Source organism: Carassius auratus, chromosome 34, assembly GCF_003368295.1.
Source record: "Carassius auratus strain Wakin chromosome 34, ASM336829v1, whole genome shotgun sequence".
NCBI classification, from domain to species: domain Eukaryota; kingdom Metazoa; phylum Chordata; class Actinopteri; order Cypriniformes; family Cyprinidae; genus Carassius; species Carassius auratus.
Genome location: NC_039276.1, coordinates 23,180,219 through 23,207,835, shown reverse-complemented (window position 1 = coordinate 23,207,835; position 27,617 = coordinate 23,180,219). Strand labels below are relative to the sequence as shown.

The 27,617-nt window shown below is 37.0% G+C and overlaps 3 protein-coding genes across 3 annotated transcripts; 1 reads left to right on the top strand and 2 right to left on the bottom strand.

Moving 5' to 3' along the window:
- Positions 1-2,868: 2,868 nt before the first annotated feature.
- Positions 2,869-6,643, bottom strand: LOC113053565 (tubulin alpha chain-like). The gene is made up of 4 exons (XM_026218688.1): positions 6,508-6,643; positions 4,455-4,677; positions 4,099-4,247; positions 2,869-3,975 (listed from the first exon to the last, which is right to left on the bottom strand). Exons 1-4 carry the CDS (start codon positions 6,508-6,510, stop codon positions 2,998-3,000), a joined length of 1,353 nt encoding a protein of 450 aa, XP_026074473.1. The 5' UTR covers positions 6,511-6,643; the 3' UTR covers positions 2,869-2,997.
- A 523-nt stretch (positions 6,644-7,166) lies between these two features.
- On the bottom strand, positions 7,167-9,649 carry tuba8l5 (tubulin, alpha 8 like 5). Its single transcript, XM_026218689.1, has 4 exons — positions 9,552-9,649; positions 9,222-9,444; positions 8,955-9,103; positions 7,167-8,840 (listed from the first exon to the last, which is right to left on the bottom strand). Exons 1-4 carry the CDS (start codon positions 9,552-9,554, stop codon positions 7,866-7,868), a joined length of 1,350 nt encoding a protein of 449 aa, XP_026074474.1. The 5' UTR covers positions 9,555-9,649; the 3' UTR covers positions 7,167-7,865.
- A 13,752-nt stretch (positions 9,650-23,401) lies between these two features.
- LOC113053563 (motor neuron and pancreas homeobox protein 1-like) lies at positions 23,402-26,698 on the top strand. The gene is made up of 3 exons (XM_026218685.1): positions 23,402-24,052; positions 24,837-24,997; positions 25,415-26,698. Exons 1-3 carry the CDS (start codon positions 23,632-23,634, stop codon positions 25,766-25,768), a joined length of 936 nt encoding a protein of 311 aa, XP_026074470.1. The 5' UTR covers positions 23,402-23,631; the 3' UTR covers positions 25,769-26,698.
- Positions 26,699-27,617: the final 919 nt, after the last annotated feature.

Below are 27,617 nucleotides of genomic sequence, written 5' to 3'. Positions count from 1 at the left end.
TCTGGCTGCTCTGTCTCCAGCAGTGAAGGGAAGTTGAGTGTCTCCCACAGACGCTGCTTGATCTTCAGCCCCAGCTCAAGGCTGTAGCGGCGCCGTCGACCACAGCGTGTCTCCATCATGGGCTCCACAGAGCGGTAAATGTCCTGGTAGCTCTGTACGCTGCAGCCGTGGATGGAGATGGGCTCTTCCTGCTGACACACGTCCACTGAAGAGACTGAGGCTGCTGGACGGATGTCAGGAAGGACAGCAGCGTTCTTCAGATAGCGCTCTTCTAACCTGTTGGGTCTGTGAGCTTTGGCAGAGATGCAGCTGTATGTGTGATCTAACCTGACAACAGCTGTCTGTTGTGAAAGCTCACAGGCCTCTTGAATGGAAGAGACGCCCTCCACCGAGAATCCCCTCAGGTGTGTGGGAAGAGCCCTGCTTCTTCTGGGGCGACGCTGCTCCATGAAGATGCCTAGAGAAACACTTTTCAGATTACACAAACTGATGAAACTCACCAAACTGTAGAGTTGAAGGCTTGTAGCGTGTGAACAGGCTTCAAAGCTTCAGGGACAGTTGTGTTGATTTCAAATATCAACTCAATTTCAAATATCAACTAAAGCTGCTGTTACTGACATAGAATGTTGAGGCTCATTTAAATATAAACAACACTTGACATCAGCAGTAAGTCAATTAGAGCGGCTTTAACATGGAGCATGATGATGATCAATAGATTTGTACTTTAATTCTCTAAATTTAATTCTGTTGTGTGTTACAAATGATATACTTTTTTTCAAATTAAATGCAAAGAAGTTCTGTTACTAGTAACATTTAATTAGGGTCTCCATATTTGAACACAATTACTTAATTTGTGTACTTCACCCTGGTTGACTGCAAAAAAAAAAAAAAAAAATATATATATATTTATATATATATATATATATATATATATATATATATATATATATATATATACACACAGTGGGGATCGAAAGTTTGGACACCCTTTGCAGGTTCTGTGAAAATGCGAGTAATTTTCAAAAAGTAAGAGAGATCATACTAAATTCATGTTATATTTAATTTAGTACTGTCCTGAGTAAGATATTGTACATAAAAGATATTAACATTTAGTCCACAAGACAAAATAAATGCTGAAATTATTAAAATAACCCCACTCAAAAGTTTGGGAACCCTTGGTTCTTAATACTGTGTTCTGTTACCTGATGATCCTCGACTGTCTTTCTGTTTTGTGATGGTTGTGCATGAGTCCCTTGTTTGTTCTGAACAGTTTAAAAATCTTTAAAGTCCTGCAGATTCTTCAGTTTTCCAGCATCTTTGCATATTTGAACCCTTTCCAGCAGTGACTTTATGATTTTGAGATGCATCTTATCACACTGAGGACTATTGAGGGACTCAAACAAAACTATTTAAAAAGGTTCAAACATTCATTGATGCTCCAGAAGGAAACAAGATGCATTAAGAACTGGGGGGTGAAAACTTTTGAACACGATGAAGATGGCCAAATTTGTCTTATTTTGTTGAAATATAATTGTTTTCCATTTAGTTCTGCCCTTCGTAAGCAACAGAAGATACTTGTATGTTTCCCGGTACACAAAATTAAGTACAATTTGAATTTACATTGATCTTCAAATTCCAAAAGTTTTCACCCCCCAGCTCTTAATGCATCTTGTTTCCTTCTGGAGCATCAGTGAATGTTTGAATCTTTTTAAATAGTTGTGTTTGAGTCCCTCAAATGTCCTCAGTCTGAAAAGATGTATCTCAAAATCATACCGTCACTGCTGGAAAGGGTTCAAATATGCAAATATGCTGGAAAACTGAAGAATCTGCAGGACCTTAAAGATTTTTCTGAAGAACGCTGCTCAGTTTAACTGTTCAGAACAAACAAGGGACTCATGCACAACCATCACAAAACAGAAAGACAGTCGAGGATCATCAGGTAACAGCACACAGTATTAAGAACCAAGGGTTCCCAAACTTTTGAGTGGGGTTATTTTAATAATTTCAGCAATTTTTTTGTCTTGTGGACTGAATGTTAATATCTTTTATGTACAATATCTTAATCAGGACAGTACTAAATAAAAAATAACATGCATTTAGTATGATCTCTCTTATTTTTTTGAAAATTACTCATATTTTCACAGATTCTGCAAGGGGTGCCCAAACTTTCGATCCCCACTGTATATATATATATATATATATATATATATATATATATATATATATATATATATATATATATATATATATATATATATATATATATATATATATATATAATAAAGGTGTTGCATTTTTGCAAGCTGCTGCATGACACTAGGTGTCAGTATAACACTGGGTATTCTTTCATTGAGCTAGTCATCATTTCATACATTTTATGGCTGTCTATAGATAAAAATACTTCTTTTTACATCTACAGCTACCAGCAGCTAGTTGCCCATGCTAACTAGCCTTACCTTGATCCCATGGTATCTCTATCGACTGCAGTCCCAAAGTATCTGTGTATTCTATGTAGATTTGTAAATTATTATTTTTTTATCTTCCTTAAATGCTACTGATATTTTATTGCTGCCATGTGAGACATTTATTCTCTCTATCTCAAAAAAAAAAAAAAAAAAATTCCAATGCCATTTTAAATGCCTTAAAAACATTAGAAGCAGATATCTTAAATGGATTGCTTTATCTTGCAAGCGTAATAATTTTTGTAGTCTAGGTATGGGCAAGAAAACACAGAAGGCACAATAAATAATTAAACTGAAGGTGCTAATAAATATGAAATAATTAAATATGAACTTGATTAATTGTAAAATATTTTTCATAGAAGCATTAAGTCTGAGAACAGAAGGAAAACACACAAAACATACAAACTAATGAATTCTACCTTTTTATTATTCCAGTTTTATTCACATAAACCAATTGTAATACACATTGAATTTTAAGTAACATTGTGTTTTGCAAAAATCAGGTTGAATTTTTCCAGGCAGTGATTCTGCCTCTTTAATATTCTTCTCCCTCTTCTTCCTCATCTCCGACGCTGTCAGTGCCCACCTCTTCATAATCCTTCTCCAGAGCTGCCATATCTTCTCTGGCCTCTGAGAACTCTCCTTCCTCCATTCCTTCACCCACGTACCAGTGCACAAAAGCTCTCTTGGCGTACATCAGGTCAAACTTGTGGTCTAGACGAGCCCAGGCCTCAGCAATAGCCGTAGTGTTGCTCAGCATGCAGACGGCTCTCTGTACTTTGGCCAGATCTCCACCGGGAACCACAGTTGGAGGCTGATAGTTGATACCTACTTTGAATCCAGTGGGACACCAGTCAACAAACTGGATGGTGCGTTTGGTCTTAATGGCAGCGATGGCAGAGTTGACGTCTTTGGGCACCACATCTCCACGATACAGAAGGCAGCAGGCCATGTATTTCCCATGACGAGGATCACACTTCACCATCTGATTAGCCGGCTCAAAGCAGGCGTTGGTTATGTCAGCCACAGATAGCTGCTCATGATACGCCTTTTCAGCAGAGATCACAGGAGCGTAAGTGGCCAGAGGGAAGTGAATGCGTGGGTAGGGCACCAAGTTGGTTTGGAACTCGGTGAGATCCACATTCAGAGCTCCGTCAAATCTCAGCGAGGCTGTGATGGAGGACACGATCTGCCCGATGAGCCTGTTGAGGTTGGTGTACGTCGGACGCTCGATGTCCAGGTTTTTACGGCAGATGTCATAGATGGCTTCATTGTCCACCATGAAGGCACAGTCAGAGTGCTCCAGGGTGGTGTGGGTGGTCAGGATGGAGTTGTAGGGCTCCACCACGGCTGTGGACACTTGAGGAGCAGGATAGATGGCAAACTCCAGCTTGGACTTCTTGCCGTAGTCAACAGAGAGACGCTCCATCAGCAGAGAGGTGAAGCCAGAGCCAGTGCCTCCACCAAAGCTGTGGAAGATGAGAAATCCTTGGAGGCCAGTGCACTGGTCAGCCTGTTGGAGTAAATCAGCTTATTAGAAATTAAATTTTCATTACTATTAATGCTTCTAAGTCAAATTCATTTTGCACTCTAAAGGCTCGAGACCTTTCCAGGTTTCATTTTTTATAGAGCTCACCAGTTTGCGTGTCCTGTCCAGCACTAGGTCAATGATCTCTTTACCAATAGTGTAATGACCTCGGGCATAGTTATTGGCAGCATCTTCTTTACCAGTAATTAGTTGCTCAGGATGGAACAGCTGGCGATATGTGCCTGTGCGCACCTCATCTGAAGAGGAAAAAAATTGAAAAGGCCAAATTATCTAAATTTCTGTTCTTTTTTTTTATTCACAGTAGCAAATAATAATAATAAGAAATCTTAATGCTCCATTAAATCAAGAAAAACAAATAAAGGTAATTTCCATAACATATTTTGTAAAACTGGTTTTCATTATCATTTAAATGGGTTACATTCAGTTTATCAGGTTCAATTTACCAATCACAGTGGGTTCCAGATCAACAAAGATGGCACGTGGAACATGTTTGCCTGCTCCAGTCTCACTGAAGAAGGTGTTGAAGGAATCATCTCCTCCTCCTATTGTCTTATCACTGGGCATCTGTCCATCCGGTTGGATACCGTGCTCCAGACAGTAAAGCTCCCAGCATGCATTTCCCATTTGGGCCCCAGCTTGGCCAACATGCATAGAGATACACTCACGCTGAAGGAAGTAGAAGAGTCAAAATATATTAAATATATGAATAGAAGTGGCTGCTGTAAATATGTTTACTTAATACTCTAAGCTAATAAGACATAATAATATGTTAGCTCCTAATATTTAACTTTTATTAAACTGTTTAATATTTCACAGAGGGGGCCAGTTCTTAGCAAACATCCAAAGGGAGCCTCAAGGTGACTTAAAAGTTATTTAAAATAAGACAAAACAAGCATTAAAATAAACATAAATAAATAAATATTAAGATATTCTTTATTTTAATTTACTCCCTTCAATAACTTTATTTCCTTTGAAGAATCAGGGTTCCCAAAGTCTAGGAAAACCTTTTTTATTTATTTTTTTTGTCCTGGAAAAGTTATTTTTAGTTTAATGAATTACATTCTTATTTAATGAATTGAAATATTTCCCAGGTATGCCAAACAAACTTGTTTATCATATATTTAATTATTTTAATAACAATTATTTTAGTTCATTTTTTTATATACAGAAACTAGGCCATAGAATAAAATAAGTTCTGAAAAGAAAACTAGGGCTAGGGTGACTTTAGTTTTTTTGTAGCCAGTGTGGCGCCTTGAAGTTAAAAGGGCTGAGAACCACTGTGTAAGTGTTCTTTTATTGTTTCGAATCGATCTGATTTTTCCTGTAAGAGCGGGCGTGGCCGTTTATAAATTGAATGCGTGTGGCTTCCGGTGTCATCCGCTTCCAGCTATTTTTAGCAGTACAAAACAGCTTGTTTTGCTGCTTGTTATTGCAAATTGGTGTATTACCATATTAAGTTAATGAATTATCTTAATTATGAACACGCTGGTTTTTAGTGCAAACAGTTATACTGTTTACGGCATGGTGTTATTCTTTTCTTTTTTTCCCTACAGTGGCTAATGAACCGGAAATCTCGCACATTCACAGAAAAACAGCTTGCTTCTTTTAAAAATAAGGTGGATGAGGAATTTGTATTGTCAGGTCTGTTATTTTAGTCGTTAACACGCTGACTGAGCTCACCCAAAGATCAGTACTGTGACAACTCCATCCATTTTCCTAAGCTTTTGAACCTATTGTTCAATTAAGAAATCTTTTTTTTTTTTTTTTATAATTACATTTACATGCATGTTTACCCTCAGTACAGAAGAAGAGACTGAGTGCGTTCCTTTGATGCCTCAGTGCATCCCCTCCCTGCCCCAGCTGTACACTCTCCTTTGTGTAACAGAGATCTCTCTCTCAGGGCTTTTCACTAGAACAGTTATATTTATTATTCTGCTATGCTCCAGATTTTGTCACTCAAGATCTCATCTGCTACCAATGCCTCTCTGTATGTCATAAAGGCATGAATGTATTCAGTCTCTGAGTAACAATTGCATGTGTCATGCTGTAGTTCCCCTTTCCTCCTCTTTAGTTTACTGAGTTTCAGTGAGCTATTTTGGCTCTGTAGAGCCACCAAACATAGATAATTGTTATATTCAGAAAAGGCAAAATACTGGAGTTTCCTGCTGACATGTGTCACAGTCTGGGATCAGGCTTTGAAGGCCATAGCCACATCCTCTGTATAATGAAAGGCCAGCTTTGTGTCCGAAACGCAGCATGACTTAACACTTTACGTTTGATTATTTTTTATAAAACTGTTTCAATATTTGAACTACAGTGCTTCTATCTTTGTCTTCCACAAAAAAATAAAACATTCATTTAAGAGAATGTTTAAACTAGAGTTTACTGAAATCTCTGTACATGCCTTAAGTGCACAAAATGTGAAATAATGCACACATATGCATTTTATGTAGAAGAATATTAGAATTAAGAATCGATCAAGCGCTAAGAACTTACCATCTTGTCAGATTTCCCTTCAGGCCGACTTGAGGATTCGGAAAGAGAAGGCAGATGTAGAGAAGAAAGGAGAGGTGGGGTTTTTATTGAGAGGGAAGAGGGAGGAGGAAGAGAGGGGGTTAGCAGGAAGTGGGATCGCCTGTTGGAGTGAGGATAGTCATTCAGAAGGGCCGTCCTCCCTACACAAGCTTAGTCTAGCTTCCTCTTGGGACTTTTGGGGCTGTGAAAACCATCTGGCCTCTTTACTAACTTTTTGGCCATTCGATAATGCTAAAAGCCAGGAAGGAATTTTATGGACTATATGTCAAAGTTCTCCATGGTCACATGTTAAAATTGCATGGCAACTGTAGGAAAATTGATATCTTGACTATTTTGTAATATAACGCTTACAGCAGGATTCTGAATTCTTTGTGATTCCTGCATGAAGAAAAGCGAATATAAAAAGACTTCAGGGTGGAAGTGTCATTTCATATCAGTAATTACTTCACAAGTCTTTTGTGTGTGAAAGACCATTTTTATGTCGAAGTTCTGTAAACATAGCCCTATACTTGAAAACAGACACGTCTTTATCTGTATCTCTGTTTACAAAGGATAAAAAGCACTATTGACTAAGATTTTCTATAGACATGGTTTTTGCTATACAGAAAGAGATACACAAGGCCAGTTGTCATCGGACTTTAATTTCTTTGCTACAGTGATAATGAAAGCAGAGACATTATCCAGCCTCTCATAGTGATGCCCAGTGACATGTACAAACAGCTGAATCATGCATAACAGCTGTAGCAGTTGGTCATTTTTGTGCTGCGTAGACACCGGTGGGGGGAAGGGTGTCTTCCTGGAAATGGTTTTGCATGTAGACCTTTATCACATTTGCATGTGCAAATACATTCAGATTTTAAACAGATAACATGTCCAACTGTATACTGTTTCATGAAAGGAGTGCAGATAGCAAGTTTTTTGAAAGAACTCGTCACCAGTCTTTTTACTTCTACTATTGCTTTTACAGTTAATTTTCATTTTTCTTTTATAGATTTTACTTTTGCGTAAGATATACAAAAACAGAAAAAGAATAAGGAACATTTAGTTAATGCAATAACATTAGCTATTATGAACAAATCATAAACATTTCATGAACTAACGATGTAAGCTATTACACTATTTAAAAAAAATCTTATCATATGCATGTTAATTAATTCATAATTAATTCATTAATATTTTGTTAGCTATTGCATTAACTAATGTTAACTGATAGAATCTCATTATAAAGTGATACCAAAGAATTTAAAGCTCCCAAAAACACTAAAATGTTGAAGATAAAATTAATATTAGATTACCCTGAGGTTACAAACAATCTGCATTTAAAATTCCACACCGTCCTCATCCTCTCCGACGCTGTCAGTGCCCACTTCTTCATAATCCTTCTCCAGAGCTGCCATATCTTCTCTGGCCTCTGAGAACTCTCCTTCCTCCATTCCTTCACCCACGTACCAGTGCACAAAAGCTCTCTTGGCGTACATCAGGTCAAACTTGTGGTCTAGACGAGCCCAGGCCTCAGCAATAGCCGTAGTGTTGGTCAGCATGCAGACGGCTCTCTGTACTTTGGCCAGATCTCCACCGGGAACCACAGTTGGAGGCTGATAGTTGATACCTACTTTGAATCCAGTGGGACACCAGTCAACAAACTGGATGGTGCGTTTGGTCTTAATTGCAGCGATGGCAGAGTTGACGTCTTTGGGCACCACATCTCCACGATACAGAAGACAGCAGGCCATGTATTTCCCATGACGAGGATCACACTTCACCATCTGATTAGCCGGCTCAAAGCAGGCGTTGGTTATGTCAGCCACAGATAGCTGCTCATGATACGCCTTTTCAGCAGAGATCACAGGAGCGTAAGTGGCCAGAGGGAAGTGAATGCGTGGGTAGGGCACCAAGTTGGTTTGGAACTCGGTGAGATCCACATTCAGAGCTCCGTCAAATCTCAGCGAGGCTGTGATGGAGGACACGATCTGCCCGATGAGCCTGTTGAGGTTGGTGTACGTCGGACGCTCGATGTCCAGGTTTTTACGGCAGATGTCATAGATGGCTTCATTGTCCACCATGAAGGCACAGTCAGAGTGCTCCAGGGTGGTGTGGGTGGTCAGGATGGAGTTGTAGGGCTCCACCACGGCTGTGGACACTTGAGGAGCAGGATAGATGGCAAACTCCAGCTTGGACTTCTTGCCGTAGTCGACAGAAAGACGCTCCATCAGCAGAGAGGTGAAGCCAGAGCCAGTGCCTCCACCAAAGCTGTGGAACACCAGGAAACCTTGGAGGCCAGTGCACTGGTCACACTTTTGAAAGAAAAGAGAAAAAGAGCTTACCAAAAAGACTTCAATACACAAACTTCAGTCATTTTTACATCTTTACATCATCACAAAGTTATAAATTAGACTGAAAAGTATTACCAGTTTGCGAATACGATCCAGAACTGAATCAATGATCTCCTTGCCGATGGTGTAATGTCCCCTGGCATAGTTATTTGCAGCGTCCTCTTTTCCAGTGATGAGTTGTTCTGGGTGAAAGAGCTGGCGGTAGGTGCCGGTCCGTACTTCATCTACATGCAAAAAAGGCAGTTTCAATCAGATTTTTTACTTTTTTATTCACTAAAAGGACATCATTTCAGTATTCTCATGTATAGGCTGTTTTAAACCATTTTTAAATCTGTCCCATACCAATCACAGTGGGTTCCAGATCAACAAAGATGGCACGTGGAACATGTTTGCCTGAAGCCGTCTCACTGAAGAAGGTGTTGAAGGAATCATCTCCTCCTCCTATTGTCTTATCACTGGGCATCTGTCCATCCGGCTGGATACCGTGCTCCAGACAGTAAAGCTCCCAGCATGCATTACCAATCTGTGCTCCAGCTTGGCCAACATGGACGGAAATGCACTCACGCTGCAGATTGAGAATTATTTACTTTCATATTAATTTATTTAATCATACAGACTAAATATATGAATACTGAAATAACGTGTAATAGATAAAAAGTTGGTATGTGTTACCATGTTGTGTTATGTCTTCCAGCCGATGCTCAGGGTTCGGAATGAAGCTCTAAATGTGTCAAATTCTGACACAGAACGTTCATTTATACCTGGAGCATCATGCGGTTACAGTGTTCTTTGTAATCGGAGAAGCCACTGATGTCGATACTATCTTCAGGCTGAAAAAGGAGGAAGACAAAAAGAAAAATGAGGTTAGCACCTCCTACACTCATAAGAATAGTTCATTGTTTAGTGCAAGGTATGAATTTGAATAGACTGGTGAATAATATTACAAAAAGCTGCTTTGATCCTCTGGGGAGCATTCTGACAAAAGCACAGCTGAGCAAACTTTATGCCTTTACATTCGCAAAATCTTGGTTCATGTATTCTCGACACAAAGAAGCATATATCTAAGAAAGAATTTGTAGGTTTCTCATGCAGAGGAACCACTTTCATGAATTAATAATGGCTGCTCTTATTACAGAGAGTAATGTGATATCCTCTCTGTGTGCTCTGAATGAGGTTTGTTGCAGGACAGTGAAAATAATACAATAGTTGCTCAGATTGACTTGTATAGATATTGAGAACTATATACCTTAATTTTTTTTCTTTTATGTGGCTTCCTGAAAAATTCAAAAAACACAGTGCACATCCTTTTCCTTGTAACCCTAGCCGGAGTATCTGCTCAGACAAAGCCTGTTTGAATGTGAACAGAATTCAAGAGGAATTTATAGTTCTTGATTTAACAATTTCATGTCTCTGTGACTACATGTACGTATCTGTTTAAAAAGGTGACTTCAAATCAAATCATGACTGTACAGGGATCACTTTACTTCAGAATTAAGACTTGTGTGTAGAATACTAAATTTCACTGTTTCATGTTCTGCTTCCAGCTTTACTCTGGCATGTATTACTATTGCAACCAAAGAGCAACTTCACATAAAAAAAGAAAAAAAGTAAATTATTTCTTCATTCTACAGATAAATATTGACTCCATATGTCGACTGTCATTTTATAAACTCATTCAACTTTAATGTTAACTTTTACTTTACTCTAAAGACGGGATAAGTCTTTATACTGGCTCCTAGTGGTTGTAAAAGGTAAATGACAAACATGGCATAATACGAGTAAACAGTCCATTTAACAATTTGACCAGCAGATGGCAGAAAAACCTTTTGGCAGAGTTTTTCATTTAGAGTAGTACATGTTTGTTTCAAGTTTACTGCATGGTTAATTGTCTTGGAATACGCCAATAAAATTCCTCATTTCCCCTAAAATATCTGTACATCTCAACATTTCTGGTGACATTGCTGGTGTTGGATTTGTTCTGTAACCGTAACTGTGACTGTATAATGAACCTAGTTCCTCATCTGCTTGACAGATAAGTAATGCACTTGAACCTTGTCGTTTACAGACAGAACAAATCAGATGCTTCCAACATGGTGTTATTTGTAACACTGGTGCGGTGTTTATTTGTGATCTTTACTTGTTTGCAACTAATCAGTGTATAGCTATAAAAAAATAAAAAAATAAAAATCCTTTTGCACTTAAAGATTAAATCAGACAGCTTGGTATTAAAGGTCTAGGTTTCTGACAAAACTGCATTATTAATTGACAGACCAAAAAGAACACAACCAATAGTTTTTCTAAAAAAAATTTTAATATTATACATGATTTTTATGATTTTTTTATGACTTAGTTATTTGAAATAATTGAATATTTCTTAAAGAAATCAATTGAAATTGCATGGATATGGATTTTGGGTTGATGAATGAATAAATATCACATCAAGAACTGTATATACTACAAATACACAAATTGGGATATTGGCTGGTGGGACAAAGCAATACCAATACTAAAGACCGGAAAATTTAATCATTAAGAATTAGTCATTGACATTCCTTGACATTTCTATGTATATATACGTAATGTATACATGTATAATATAATATAGACTGGACAAAAAGCTTTGTGGAAGCCTGGGGAGGAATAAGTGGTACTCAAGTGCACTAACTGGGACTTGAACTGTGGCCCGATGTGTCAGTTGTGAGGTTTTTATTTTATTTTATTTTTATTCTTATCCTTTGAAATAATAGTGCATTTTTTTATATGAGCTTTCTTGTTTTCACATCCATGCTCATTTATATTCTTCAGTGCTCTATATGTGCAAACACATAATAATCCTGTTTTTACAGGTTCACATTCTGCTAGAATATATGTATATATTATTTATATGCAGCTGATGAAATTAGGCAAAGAATCCACTAAGCAGTGGCCAACAGGTCTCAGACCATCACAAAGAAATATGTTGGCCAACAGATTTACAGCCATCAAGGTCAGCAAGCCCAAAGTGACGTCGTACCTCTTTCAGTGTCCTAATTAATCACTAGAGTGACCTTAACCCTGTAGCTCATACACACACAGAGGAATGAATTACACTTTGATTGAGGTTTGCCACCGTTGCCTCCTCACCAACAACCCACGTCTTTCATGCATTACCTTTTTACTGGTTGTATTTAGTAGCCTATACTTTTCTGAAAGAGAATATGAAAGGCTTTTAGTTATTTTTGAAAAGATGCATTACATTTTCTACACACATATGAGCATTAACTCTTTTGCAGAAACAGACTTCACTAGGATGATATACATAAATGTCATAAATGATGGGAAATTTAGAGTGGGAAAAAATTTCCCTTATTTCCAATACGATGAAACAGGCTGTGTGATTAAGAAATTATATTTCTTATGTAATCTAATTAAGAATATTTCCTATGCTGGATTTAGATGGAGCCCCTGGGAGCAACTAAAACACAAATGGTGTGAAACTGGCAATGGCATTCAGCTGTTAGCTGATTACATTGATTCCATTTATTTGTGACCGTTTTCCAGTCACTTCACCCCTGAAGGTGAGTATTTCATCTCTATATAAACACTTTGGACTCAGACCCCTTCTGTAAGCTTTGAATCTCACTAAGAATGCAGATTTGAAATCGCAAAGCGTTTTGGGATAATCAATACTGACACGGATCAATGCAAATAATTATTGATTTAATTCATTAACACACTCCACTTCCCTCTCATTCACTTATGCAATTAGAATATGAAATGCCAACATAGCATATTTTGTAAAATATATTTACCCATCTATCTGAGAGTTGTAATTGGGTCATTTTAATAGCAATTTCATTCCACTGGAATGTGGAGACCACTTTGGCCTTGATCTAAAAACTCTTCAGAAGCCCAAATATACACTGTTAGTGTGGAATTCAGATTCTTTGATTTACGGTTTTGGATCTTATGAATCTAAAACATTACAGATGTCAACTTGTTGCTTTCCATTTTGTATGTCTGAAGTGAACAGAAAGCAAAATCAATGGTTGACACTCTCTGTAATCTGTTAATCATTACCGGTAAATACTTTAGAGATAGAGCTAGAGCTTCAGAAGAGAACATTCACATGATGTTTGCATAATGAATTGAAAATGAACGTTCATATAACCAAAGAAAATATTGTAAAATATTACAATTATGGTTTCTTTTATCTTTTGAGAGAATGTCAATCGGGTTGTTAGGCTCGAGTGAGACATCTGTTCTTGAGACATCTGTTCTTGAGTTTTTGTGTGTACATTTTAAGGGTTATGGTTTTGACTGCTTTTATGGTCAATTACAAATGGATATACAGAATTCCTAACATGGTTTAATCCTGTGACAGTTAAAGCACACAGATAATTTATCGGCCATGTCTTAACGTGAGGTTTGATAGGGTCTAATTGGTGGATTAAGGCCTTTTAAAACAAATTAAGACTGATGGGATTAGGTGGCTGTTAGGGAGATGAGTCAAAACAGGAGACACAGCACGAGTTAGGGGTGTCAGTGGCGGGGGGGGGGGATTAGTTGATTAAAGCAGTCCAGGAGGAGAAGAAGTGTCATGATTTATTCCTGCTAGTGGGTGGTGGAACATTTGTGTATTCTTCAACACTGTTGTCAGAGCGAGAGTGAAAAGTCCTCATCAATTTGTACCCATTATCATGGCCCACCATATATCAGGGTTGGGCATAAACGCATTTACACACACACACACACACACACACTTCTGTTCCCTCTATCTGTGTGAGTTTCTGAAATAATTCAGTCTGATATGAGATACTTTCCCTGGCCAACATTCTCATTCTCACTCTTTCTTTCCTCTTTCTCATCCGCTGTCTCTCTCTCTCTCTCTCTCTCTCAGACACACACACACACACACACACACACACACACACACACGCATACACACACACACACTCCAGAGTCCGTTTACCGTAAACCTTATTCATTTTCCTGAAACAGTGTCACAGACAAGCCCTCATGTTGATTAAATGGGCGGACAGCATCTGAACACCAGGGCTTTGCTACTGTTGCTTATATTGGCAGAAAATGAGAAATATTAACATGGGTATATCTAAAAACACCAAATGTATTGCAAATGCTTCTGCACTTAATCTACGAATCGTTCTTACACTCAAGGTCACAAGTAAAAGTTCTCACTATTGGGTTTAGCCCAGCTAGACTCACTGTAAATCCAAGATATCACCAATACTTCATATTTGCTCATTTCCAGGATTTCACTGGACATTTTCATGCTAATTTTAACCAGGGAAACAGAAATAAACATTTCTAGATATGCAAAACAGAGAAAAAGGCTTTAAAATCAATTTAATCCTTAATCAAAGTGCATTTATCCAAATTCTGAACTGAACTTAATCTCCTGGTCTCTATTACTGACACTTTATATAATAAAAGACAGATTATATATTCTATAACGCTGGCTATGCTAAGAACCTTTAATACCTCATGGGCACTTTAAGTTCTCTGTGATTTGTTTTCATTGACCTGTAAACAATACCAGGTGTTAAAATGTCAACCATTTCAAAAGACAAATGACAGTCTGTGCTTTGATGCTTATCCATTGAGGAATTCTGGACCCAGGGCCCATTGAAGAGTCACACTGCAGTCTGGCTCTTTACCAATGCAAACAGCTTAAACAAACTAACTCAGAGACACAAGTTATATTTGTGGGTGAGGCCGAATGATTTCATAGAACATTCATTGTCTTTTAATTCTTTATTCAAAAGACCATTTTAGATGATCTAACTGCTGCTGAATAAACTTGAATGAATGAATAGAAATTAATCCCAATTCAAGTTTCCTTTGTGTGTCAGAAAAAAAAGAACAGTTGATACTGTGCTTATATTAATCAAACAAAGAACTGTTCAACTATTATATTATACTTTATTTAATACTAAATTATTACACTGAATTAATAAAGAATTATGTTAATGTTGCTCAAATAGTGTGGTGCTACATTACCAAGGTCACTGGTTTGATATTTAAACCAATAAAATATGTACTTGAAATGTACTGTAAGTCACTTTGGAAAATCTATCTAATGTTTAAATGCAAATTAATGTTTTGGTATTTCAGTTGCATATATGTTCCATTTAAATTGTATTTGCATTGTACATGCTTTATGTAAAATGTTTTTGTGTTGCTAAAAGGCATTAAAGTAGGCATTAATCAGCGCTTGCATAGGGCATATCAATCATTCTATAGGAACAGCAGGACATTTAACTAATGCATGACCAGATGTACACTTTAGCAGTGCTGCAGTGTTTTAATTAGTCCAATTGCAGCGAATGTCCAACCCTCCACACCACAACATTTAATGGTTAAGCAGCATAATAAATGGCTTCTTCCATTGAATACAGGCTTTTGGCTGTACTGGGGCTCATTTTGACTGCGTTCCCCCCAATCCCTCCTCCTTCTCCCTCGTGTCACTCTGGGGTCAGTCAGCAAGACGATAATTGAGAGATTCCCAAACAGTAATCTCTTATCTGCCTGATTGACCTCAAGTCCTATTCAGTAGAAAGCAACTAAGTGACATCTGTTGACTCTGCTTGAAAAGGACATCGCAGGCTGCATTTGTTTAAGTGGCTGTACACCCTTTGTGATGGCAGTGTCCCCTGCATCTATAAAAATGATGAGCAGTTAAACACTCCAGGTTGTTTTCAGAGGTGGCATTAGCTTGTCTTGATGCTAAGTGGGCAATTCATAGGGAAACTAATTGTGTCACACTTCATTTGCAGAAATCTTAACATTTATCAGGCACATAGGAAAAAATAAACACACCAAGATATAGTAATTGTCCCTTACTATTGTGCACCTAACAATGCAAGTGTCCCAGGAAATCGTACTTGAACAAAAAAGGCGGTGAAAACCTGTTGTTTTTAATTTAGATAGATGGTTGGTATAGTGTGTTTTAGCCTATTGGTCGCATTTTAGAATGTGCCTACAAATGTGAGAGACACCTGATGTATGACCTTAACAGTTTTGACTCCACTGTTACAACCGTCCCTCAATAAATCATGCATCTTAATCAAAATAGAACCCTCTTCCATCACTAAAGCAGAGTGGTGAGTCCAATTCCACTACACAATGCGGCATAATGGAACTATTTATTTCCATAATGCCGCATTGTCACTGTGATTTTTGCAGCCCTCGGGACGATGACGGAGAGGTGGAGGGATCGAGGAGAGGTGACGAAGTGCTAGAACAGAAAGGTGTGTGTGTGTGTGTGTGTGGGGGGGGGGGGGTTCTAATTAGCGAATGAAATTTCATGTTGGGCACCTTAGGAGATAAATTAGCTTTTGACAGGTCCTCCCTTTCAGCTTGTCAGAACCTCTGACAGAATGGCCAGTTAACGGATTGCTAATTCCTCTTTTAGGCCCCACCGGTTCGGGCTGCTGTACAAAACCAAGACCATTTCCTGAATGGGTTGCTGCAACATGCAGTTTTACATAGATGTGGTTATACTGTACCAGTCCGATCTCATGCAGCAAATATAACTGTTTTAGGAGGTGGCAATTTTGTATGAATATGTACAGTTTAAGTTGTACAAAAACATAGAGGAAGCTCAATGAAGGTCCACCTCTAAACTCAACCATGGGGAGTAACCATCATGGATGTCCATACATTAACTATCTAAATTGCCTAAAATGTCTGGTATTTGGCTTTTGTTTTCCTATTGATGTGCTGTTATATGTGCACATATTTGCATTGCTTTGACCATTCTCTGATTAATATCTTGCACTCCATGATTGGTTACTTATGTATAATGCTTGGATGCTATTGGTCAAACTACTTTTTTCATTCCGGTACAGGTCAGCCTATTATACGCAAAATCATTTTGAGTATAGTGATGACTGCTGATGATTCAACTTATTAGGAAACTTATGTTTTACATTGTCCACGTTGAAAAAAATTGGAACTAGAAAATCTTATTTAAACTTGAAAATTTATTTTTAGAGGGTTTCTTTCTTCTTCTTTTTTAAGAATTTACAAAAAAAAAAAAAGAAAAAAAAATGTAATTACTGAAAACTGAAAAATATTTTATATTCTGCACTATTTTATATCATTAATCATAAACTTGTAACACTGATTACATGAACTCATATAATGTATATTAATTATACATGTGCATTAAAACCAAATTGCTAATAAGCCAATCACATGGCAGCAACTCAATGCATTTAGGCATCTAGATGTGGGGAAGACGACTTGCTGAAGTTCAAACCGAGCATCAGAATGAGGAAGAAAGGGGTTTTTAGTGCCAGACAGGCAGGTCTGAGTATTTCAAAAACTGCTGATCTGCTGATTTTCATGCACAACCATCTCTAGGGTTTACAGAGAATGGTCCGATAAAGAGAAAATATCCAGTGAGCGACAAAAGGAGAATGGGCAGATTGGTTAGAGATGATAGAAAGGTAAAAGTAACTCAAATAACCACTCGTTACAACCAATGTATGCAGAATACCATCTCTGAACACACAACACGTCGAACCCTGAAGCAGATGTGCTACAGCAGCAGAAGACCACACCGAGTGCTGCTACTGTCAGCTAAGAACAGGAAACAGAGGCTATACAATTCACACAGGCTCAACAAAATTGTACAATAGAAGATTAGAAAAGCCTGGTCTGATGAGTCTCGATTTCTGCTGCGACATTCAGATGGAAGGGTCAGAATTTGGCTTAAATAACTTGAAAGCATGGATGCTGATGGTGGTGTAATGGTGTGGGGGATATTTTATTGGCACACTTTGGACCCCCTAGTGCCAACTGAGCATCGTTTAAACACCACAGTCTACCTGAGTATTGTTGCTGACCATTTCCATCCCTTTATGACTACAGTGTACCCATCTTCTGATGCTTACTTCCAGCAGGATAATGCACCATGTCACAAAGCTCAAATCATCTCAGACTGGTTTCTTGAACATGACAATGAGTTCACTTTACTCAAACAACCTCCACAGTCACCAGATCTCAATCCAATTAAGCAGCTTTGGGATGTGTTGGAACGGAGATTCGCATTATGGATGTGCAGCTGACAAATCTGCAGCAACTGCGTGAAGCTATCATGTCAATATGGATCAAAATCGTAATGTTTCCATCACCTTGTCGAATCTATGCCACAAGGAATTAAGGCAGTTCTGAAGGCAAAAGGGTGTCCAACCAGGTACAAGCAAGGTGTACCTAATAAAGTGTCCAGTGAGTGTGTGTGTCTATATATATATATATATATATATATATATATATATATATATATATATATATATACATTTTCAATGGGAAAAATATTACATTTGAAAAATGTAGCATTTTCACTATGCCAACACCCAAGTTTAATAATGAGCAAGATACTAAATTATTCACAGTCCAGATTTGTTTCTGGATGAGAATATGCATTCTTGGACCCTTTTTGTGCCCGCCGACTGATGCATAGATCATCACCCACTGAAATACACCTAGCAGCTGATGCATTCACTCTTACAATTGGCATAGATTTGCAAAACAAATATTACATTTTAACGACAACCTTCCAGACAAACACAGAGATTTAATGTGCACGTCATTATCTAAGATAATATTTTCATGAATTCCTGATGGAAATCATATGCTGTTATTTATGAATGACAATGTTTATGATATAAAAGCACAGAAATATATATAAAAAATAGTTTCAGGGTTATTTTATACAATATAAAGGCTGTTTTTAAGCAAACAGTACATTGCATGTGAGCTAAGTTATCGGTCTACAATTCAGAAAGGTGATGTGGGTGGTTTTGAATTATAGCTGTGTGGTCTGAGGACTGTCTGATTAAAAAACATATAGTCTATTGGTGGGTGGGGCTGCTTATCCTACAGCAGGATTAGGTGCCACCATTTCGACAAGCGGATCTAATTGAACTGTCATATTTAATTTGCTCACCTCTGACAGCCACACACACATACAGCCCTGGATGAATCTGTGAGCTGACTAGGATGGTCCTGGGCGATAAACACAGAGGCTGATTAGATGTAATAGTTATCCATCATCCCTGGCCCCTTATATATCTTCAGACTGACCAAACACACACATACCTGTACACAAAGGGCATAGCAATTTGGCCCTGTCTTCTGTGCATGTTGTTTGATTTTTGCTTTGCTAATTAAATTCCACCCTGACAAATAAAAATATGGCTATACTTTGGAAGTTATTACATTGTGGTTGAGAAATCTGGAATGATATCCCATAAATTATTGTGGCTCAGGTGTAATAAGGGCCCTAAAGGAATGTTCTGATTAAATTTTTTAATATTTGCCCTAGGGCACATCACCTTATATCTTTGTAAGTAATAAGATGAGTATTCATTTATTCATTCATTCATTCAATTCAATTCATTTTTTTTTTTACAAAATGTATAATCTCATTGCCATTTTTCTTTATTTCTTGACATATTTTAATGAAAGGTATAATCTAATAATAGGTGTTGTGCAACATTTATTCATTTATTAAATAATTAGTATTGCTCTTTTTTATAATTATTAATTTTAATGTTATAATTTCATGATTGGTATTTGTACTTTATTTTTTTTATTATTTGTTGAAATGTATGTTTTATGAAATGTATTTTATTTACTCATAGTTGATATTGCATTTATTGTATTCGTTCATTCATTCATCTTTTAAAATTAAATACCTAATCTCATAATTAGTAATGTATTTGTTTTGTTATTTGTTTGTTTATTAAATTAAATCCATTATCCAGTTGCTATTGGACATTATTTAGTTAGTTATTTTTATGAAATCCATAATCAGATAATTGATCAAACATTTAATTATTAATTTAGTTATTTTTCATAAAATGTATAATCTTTTAGTTTTTCTTTTTTATTAAATGCATAATCTCATAATTAATAATCATTTATTTATTCATTCTTAGATTTTTATATATTTTTTTGTCTTTCTGTGTGCATATGTCCCAGCAGGAGAACCACCCACGATGTCCCACCAGCTCCTGGTATTGCCATCATTTTTTCCGGAGCAGCAGATGTTTGTAGCAACTCCACCGGACTAATTATCCATCCCGGTCATCCTCTTTGTGTAGTACGTGCACGTGTTTGTGTTCAACTTTCTGTTGAGCTTTAACTCCACAAAGGTAGGATTTAGCAGTAATTATCCAGAAACACACCCCTCTTGCCTCTGCCATTGTCTTGATGTCTGGGCAACATAGCTGTCATTAATCAAATGATTCAGTGCAGGCCTGAACTGGTTAACCTGCACCGCCCAGCCCTGGTTACTGAGGAAGTTTTCAATTCCCTCTGGTCAATCACAAGGAGACAACAGTGCAACAGTGGGTTGGTTATGAAATTAAAATAAGATGCAACTATTCAGTGGATTCCAGCAGTGCACAGTTAAGTTTTGTTAGGACTGGACAAAGAGTTCAATTTGCTGGGTAGGAAGGCTAGAATTGGAAATTAGACAGCACGCAGGGTATTTCCTTAGTTTTCATACAGAAAAGCACAACAAATGCAAATGTTTTTATTTTATTTTATTTTTTTATACATCTGACCTAGAGCAAGAGGTCAGACAGTTACGAAAGAGGGAGCCCATGTCACCATGTTGCATTTGTGTATGAATAGCTGTTCATTCAATAGCTCTTTTACAGTCTCTTGAATACAAGTGTTGGCTGCCTTCTGGACAGTCAGAATGCAGTGCATGCACCTTTGGCAGGCTTGTTAGGCATCTGTGGTCTCCTTTTTTAGAAAGAGGACATTTATTTGTAGATCTACTTTGTCTTGCAAAAATGTTAAAATGTCACTTCTCTTATTTTACTGAATTAGGATTCTCACCATTAAATTGTGTTCTCTGTAATAAATCTATAATATAATATGACATTTCAGAGTATTAAAATGTATTCAAATCAAAGCATTTTTCAAATAGTATCTGTTTCACAAACCTGCTTATATGTGTTTTCACATGGATCTTTTGAGGCGTATTTTGTGTCACTCTTTTAAAGGCCAGTTCTTTGCACAAGAGTTGAAATTTTTTAGGTGCCACCATAGGCACTTATTTCACTACATTAAATTAGTTATTAATATTATTTTTGTAAAATAATTTTTTTACAAATTGTTTTAAATTGAATAAAAACTGTTTCAAAAGGATCCTTTTCTTTTGAATGCAGTTTCATTTTCATAGCTGTCCTTCTCAACCTGACAGAATGGTTTTTATTTTATTGCTCGAGGTTAAACCGAGTGCAGTCCTTTTACATTTTTAACACAATGTTGCTTTAAAGCAATTGTTTTTATTCATTATTTTATTTAATGTCACAAATTATAACACAATTTCATAATGTTTAGACTTTATAATAATATTAGATTTAAGAAATAAGAATAGAAATAAGTGCTTCAAAAATCTATATTTAAATTGATTACAGAGAGGAAACAAACAAGGAGGAGACTGATTATGCCATTCTCAATTTTAGGAGAAAGAAAATCACAACAATTTTTATTAATTTTTACTTTGTAGGATGATGACATAAAAATGTAATACACTGACAGTAATAAACTGCGTTTATTAAAAAGAATATTTAGGAAACTGCAATATATATATCAAAAAGCACTTTTGAGATGTCGTAAGCTAATATAACATTGCATTTGTATCACTTGGTCGCTCCTGTTTAGTATCGGTCATTTGAAAAAAATAACAAATAAAAAAAAAATATGAAAAATAGAAAGCGTAATACCTGTAAATATATGCATTATGCAACCGAATTTTATTCCAGAAATTAAAGAAAAGAAAGACAAATCTGTTTATTATCTGTTCCGCTGCACAGATCCCACCACTGTTAATGATTGACACGTAGAAGACTAATATTTGACCTTTATCTTCCTAATGAACTGAGATTAATTATAACCTCAAGGTCTTGTCTGGGAACATGATGACAGTGCTGGGTGCATTACCTGACTTCCCATGAGAAAAAAACTTTCCATAGAATAAAAACCGCAAATCACCATTTAAAACAGCGATTCTCAGGTCTAAGTGTCTTTGAGTTTTTGAATAATATGTTTCTAGCTTTTGTGTCTTTACTCGACCGTTGACACAATAATGATTTTAGTTTTAATCTTCGCATTTGTACTGCGCTTTTTTCAGGGGTGGCACTGAAAGCAAAAATCAAATGTTTCGACAGCAGTTAGCTACTGGAAAACAAGCAACAAATAACCGGCAGATAATGATAGAACATTGCTACTGCAGCATGTTGCGTTTGCGTTCCTGCTTCTTGATTCATTTGTTCATTAGTATGTGTTTGCACCTGATAAGAAATAGGCGTGAGTGTGTGCTCGTGCAAACACGCCGCATTACTAGTGTGAGAAAAGGCAGGCGACATCACACCTGCGAGCGCGGAGTGGAAAGGTCAGCTGTCCGTCATTGTCCCTTTCTTTGTCAAGGTTAGCTCGAGTTAGCAGTGTATTTGAACCCAATGATATATTCAGGAGAAACCTGTCAACTAATTTCAAGAAGAATAAGATTGTTTTTATTAAATGTTTCTACCATTAAAATATGTCATGATCTCCTCTTCAATGCTCTTAAGAAGCTAATCAGTGAAATTAAATGAATCACTGAACGTTAATTCTGAACGTGACATATCACACGGATAGCCTATATGTGTCAGATACACGACTGATACATGCCAATTGACATTCATCTGTTTAGGCCTAGCATCTATTTTGCAATTAAACATTTTCGGTTAGCATTCTATTCTATTTTATTCCCTATTTTTATTTATTTATTTATTTTTTTTAAGATTGTTTAGTATTAAGATATATCCGAAAGTATCATTGTAGCCAATGTTTTAACTAACAGGACTCTGTTATGAACTACATTTGAAGCTTGAACCAAATATATGCTATATTAAAAGTAAAAAAATATATTAAAATAAAAGCATAGTATAACAATAACAACATAGTGTAAGCCCCTCATTGAAATAATAAAAGATAGCTAATAGCTAATAGATAAACATAGATTAAACGTCGAAAATATATCGACAGCGTGAATGAATTTGTAAAGTATTCTTTAGATATTTAGAGACGTCTAAATGTGCCCAGTTTTAATGTAAAATATGTCTATACGTTTTCTTTTTTTCTTTTTTTTTCTAAGCATAACTACTTTAACATGTTGTCTAATCGCTTGTTATTGTTTAAATTGTTTAATCAATTACATTTTGCAAACTTTTCAGTGGATCATTATTTTTAGAAGATAATTTGTGTTGGAAAAAAATGTTTTTCGTTTGGCCAATTCATAATTTTGACTTATAAATCTTAGGATATGTGAAATGTTTGGCTTGGCGTTAAAATAAATGCGTGTGTAATGAATTAATTAGAATGCGTTGGAAGTTTCTGAACTCTTAGGGCTTCGAAATTAACCAATCAGAGAGTGTTTAGGAGGAGCGTGCTGGAGCGCGAGACAGTCAAATACTGATGTCTGCACGTACACACATAATGTTGCGTCACGAGTACAGAGATGGAAACACGCAGTTATAGAGTAACAAAATATTCACAACTCTCTTAAAGAATTAGACAATATTACAGAAGGTCTGGCAAATAGTTTGGTCTAAGTAAAAGTAAATTATAATTGTAAGCTATTGTAAGAGAGGAAAAAAGAAGAAGAAGATAAATTAAACTTAGGCTACAATTTTATAATATATTTAACTCGCATTATACTTGAGATTTTTTTTTTCTTTCCTCAATGGATAAGTCAAGGAACTTTCGAATAGATGCACTCTTGTCGGAGAGCTCCCAGCGGATAGTTCGCGAGGATTCCCCGGGACTGTGCATCGACGGCACCGACATCGAGTCTGCGACATGCAAACGGACAGAGAGCTCTCCTCCTCGCGCTTTTCAGCTTCAGACAGGGGTCATGGCCAAACCAGGCATACTGAACATTTGTCACCCAGGATTAACGTCACTTTCCCAGGGGCCTATGCCAGGAATGTATCCCTCATCTATGTACTCCATCACGGCACTTGGAGCGCAGCATCCCACCTTCGCGTATTCAGGCTTCCCGCAGCCGTACCCGGAGCACCTGAAAGCAGTCGTTGCCGGTTCGTTTCCGTTAGAGCACTGGCTCCGGGCTGGACTCATAATGCCTCGCCTCGCAGACTACAGCGGTATGTGTCCTTTCTGCAGAATTATGCATATGCATTATAGTATTTGTTTCTTTTTATAGGTATATTAGTGCTTACTTTTTAAGTACGCCTTTGAATTGAAAAAGGCTAAATAAAGATAATGATAAAGTCTAAAATCTGAAAAAATAGGCCTACATTTTATTTAGCTTACTTATTTTACCCCAAACGTATTTCCTTTGAGCTGCAGCAATGATTATTATCATAAACAGTATTCATAAAATTACAAATATATTTACACTTATAAAACTTTATTTATGGGAAAATTAGGAGAAACATATAGCATGTATAAAATTCACGCATCTTTATGCAAAAACACTATAAGGTGATCTCACATGCCATAAATATTATCTAGCATAATTGAATCATTATTTACTGCTAAGGGAACAATAATGCAAGCTTTTTTATTTTCAGTCTTTTCATTGCATCATTAATGACAACTCCATTAAATCTGTCTTCATCCACAGGAAAACTATAAAGAAACACTTTAAAAGGTCTGAGCTTCATCAATAAAGTTATCTGGTAGCATTTATTGAATTTTCATTAAGTTAATGGTGCTCTCCGATGTTTTATTGTCCTTCTAAAGCAATATGTCCCAGCCCTGTCATCAACAATAAACTGAAGTAAAGCTGTTATCATTATCTATTAAGGGGGAGGAACAAGAGGTGACTATGTTCTTGTTTGCTGCGTCTGCTTGGTTTGTTCACCGTATGTCTTTGTTTTTTGGCACACGTCTTATACCTCCTTTATCAACTAACTCTCTTCTCAGGGGCACCTCAGTCTGGTTTAATCGGAAAGTGCCGGAGACCACGCACAGCCTTCACCAGCCAACAACTGCTAGAGCTGGAAAATCAGTTCAAACTCAACAAGTACCTATCACGACCCAAACGCTTTGAAGTGGCCACTTCTCTCATGCTGACTGAGACACAGGTGAGGAGAAAGCAACACACTCTCATGACACAATACACAATTTCTGCAGCAATGCCATAGAAGATCAATTACTTGTTCCCCAATGTACCTTTCAGTCAACAGGTGACTTGTTGGCGTTTCATTCAACAAGTCACTTTTTAAGAGTATTGGGTGTTTTGGCAAATTAGTGGCTAATTTGTATGAATCTGTACAATATTTTATTTATACAATCTTCTTACATCCCATTAACGGTTAGGTTTTGGGTGCATCTTAGTCCATTAGAAAGAAGGGATGAGGGAGAAATATATACTGAGAACAGTGAGACAGCAAAATAGTTTTCATCATCAATTCAGTAAGTTCATGAATATTTCCAAATGCTAATACCAGTGGATCAACTTTTATGTGATTGATTTTGATGATTGTTATGTATTTTGCCAGGTAAAGATTTGGTTCCAGAATCGGCGGATGAAGTGGAAGCGCAGCCGTAAAGTTAAAGAGCAGGCTGCGCAGATGGAAACAGATGGCTGTAAGTCAGGGAAGAGAGAAAGCAAGCCCAAAGACCTCAGTCGCTGCGGTGCACATGATGACGACGAGGATCTGGACGGTGAGGAGGAAGATGAAGAAGAAGAAGAGGAAGCGTTCAGAAAATCGATTAACGCAGGTGTGGGTCTACCTCACCCATCTGACTTCCTACAGCACAGCTCCGTGCTGAGCTACAGCTCTCATGGCTCTTACTCTGATGACGACCTGGAAGAGATCGGAGGAGAGCGAAGGATCAGGCTCGGGTTATAAAGAACTAATGGCATGCTATAGTCTGCATGTCCATGAACTGGACAGGTTTAAAATCCAACAACTCAAGACTGAAAGCTGTTGATGTCAAAACTATCGCTTAGACCCGACGAGTTCATTGTCAATGACGTTTATAGTAAAAAAAAAACTTAAATGAGTCTTCCGGTTTATTTGCACTTAATTTTTTTTTTTTCTTGAAGGCTGCTTGTAAACTGCAAATGTACGCTATTTCAAGCTTATGTTTTTCTTATGTGATCAAAATCTTTACTATATGCTAACATGGACATTTTGGTTGAAAAAAGCTGTTGAACCAAATGAAGAAGGCTTTGTACTGAACATCACAGGCTGACACTTGTGCTCTTCATTGATCTCTTGAACACATTATGTTTAATAGTATGTAGTCAAGAGTGGATGCTGAAGAACAGATGATTGTCCAGAGGTCATCAATGTCAGTTTTCTTCCAGTAACCATTGACTGGAAGACAGAGGAACTGGTCAATCCTCTGCAAATATTGAACACGGGCAAACTGTGAACGGTGCATTAGTTAGTCCATTAGTTCATGTCATGTTGTTGGTGTCTTTAATGTTATTTAACTGTTATAGATTATATCTAATTTATTCAGCTGATATCAGGACTCATTTTGAAGGATGTGTGACCTTCAAAGATGGCTGGTGAAATATGTACATGGTGACAAAAAGGAAATAAACAAAATCGAAGATGCGTTTCAGACATTCTCTGACTAATGTAGAAAGGCTGTTTTTATGTGTCCAGTTCATAAGTGAAATTTGTAAAACTGTAAATGAATATCACCCCCCCATCGTACATAATCATCGTCCCACCACTCTCCTCTCCATTTTGACCTCTAGCTGACACAGACGGTGATTAAAGCGAAGACGAATCTACAGTGCATTATAAACAATGCAGGCCCTGATATTTATGGCCACAGCCTCTCAAATATGAATTACTCAGGGGGGTTTACTGATAGGCAAATAATTAAGTTAATGAAGGAAAAGCAAAATAATCTACTCCTTATGCTGATGTCACCGGGCCATTTAATTCTAAAAGATGAATTACCTCAGTGACCAATAGAGCATTTTTACCGGGGTGTGGTGTAAGGCCAGCAATTATTAAAGCAGAGAAGGTGCAGTGTTCTCAGCCAAGCTAGAATAGGACATATTTATATGTTAATTAAATGCATTGCAGTGGCGCGGGAATAAACACCCTGCCAAAGCAAAGCAAAGTCAAGCACTCAAGAAGGGAAACTGTGAACATTTATCACGCATTTGGAAAATTACACCTGCGTCTCGAGTGCTAAAGGTATTGTTGAGAAAAAAATAAATAAAAAATCTCCTGTGTAAAATGTCCCATCTGCATGAGATAAAGACACAGTGGTAAGTTATAATTTTCTTTAAGATCCATCACGTAAAATACCGCAAATTTTGCTGGTTTTGGTATAAGGTGTAAGCGTGTAAAGTTACCTGTACTTGATATAAGCTTTAATGTTTAGCAAACAAATGTATGATTGATTTTAACAGAATTACAGCTTCTAGGCAATAATTAAGGCAACTTTTTAAAAGAAAATATGTCAGTAACTTTAGACACAAAACAGAAAACACCTCTGCATAATCTCTAGGAAAGCCACTGTGTCACTTAATCATAAGATGTCATTTTATGATCCTCTGAGGCAATCACCTTTGCTGTCAGATTTTCTTAAAACAAATCACTTAAGCTAATAGAGAGGTAAAGAAATGAGTGGCAGGGTCATAAATTTACACTAGCCTCAGTTAACCTCACACAGACATATAACAGATCCTGCGTATGCAGTTAATGAAGAGAAGAGCAAATAAATTTA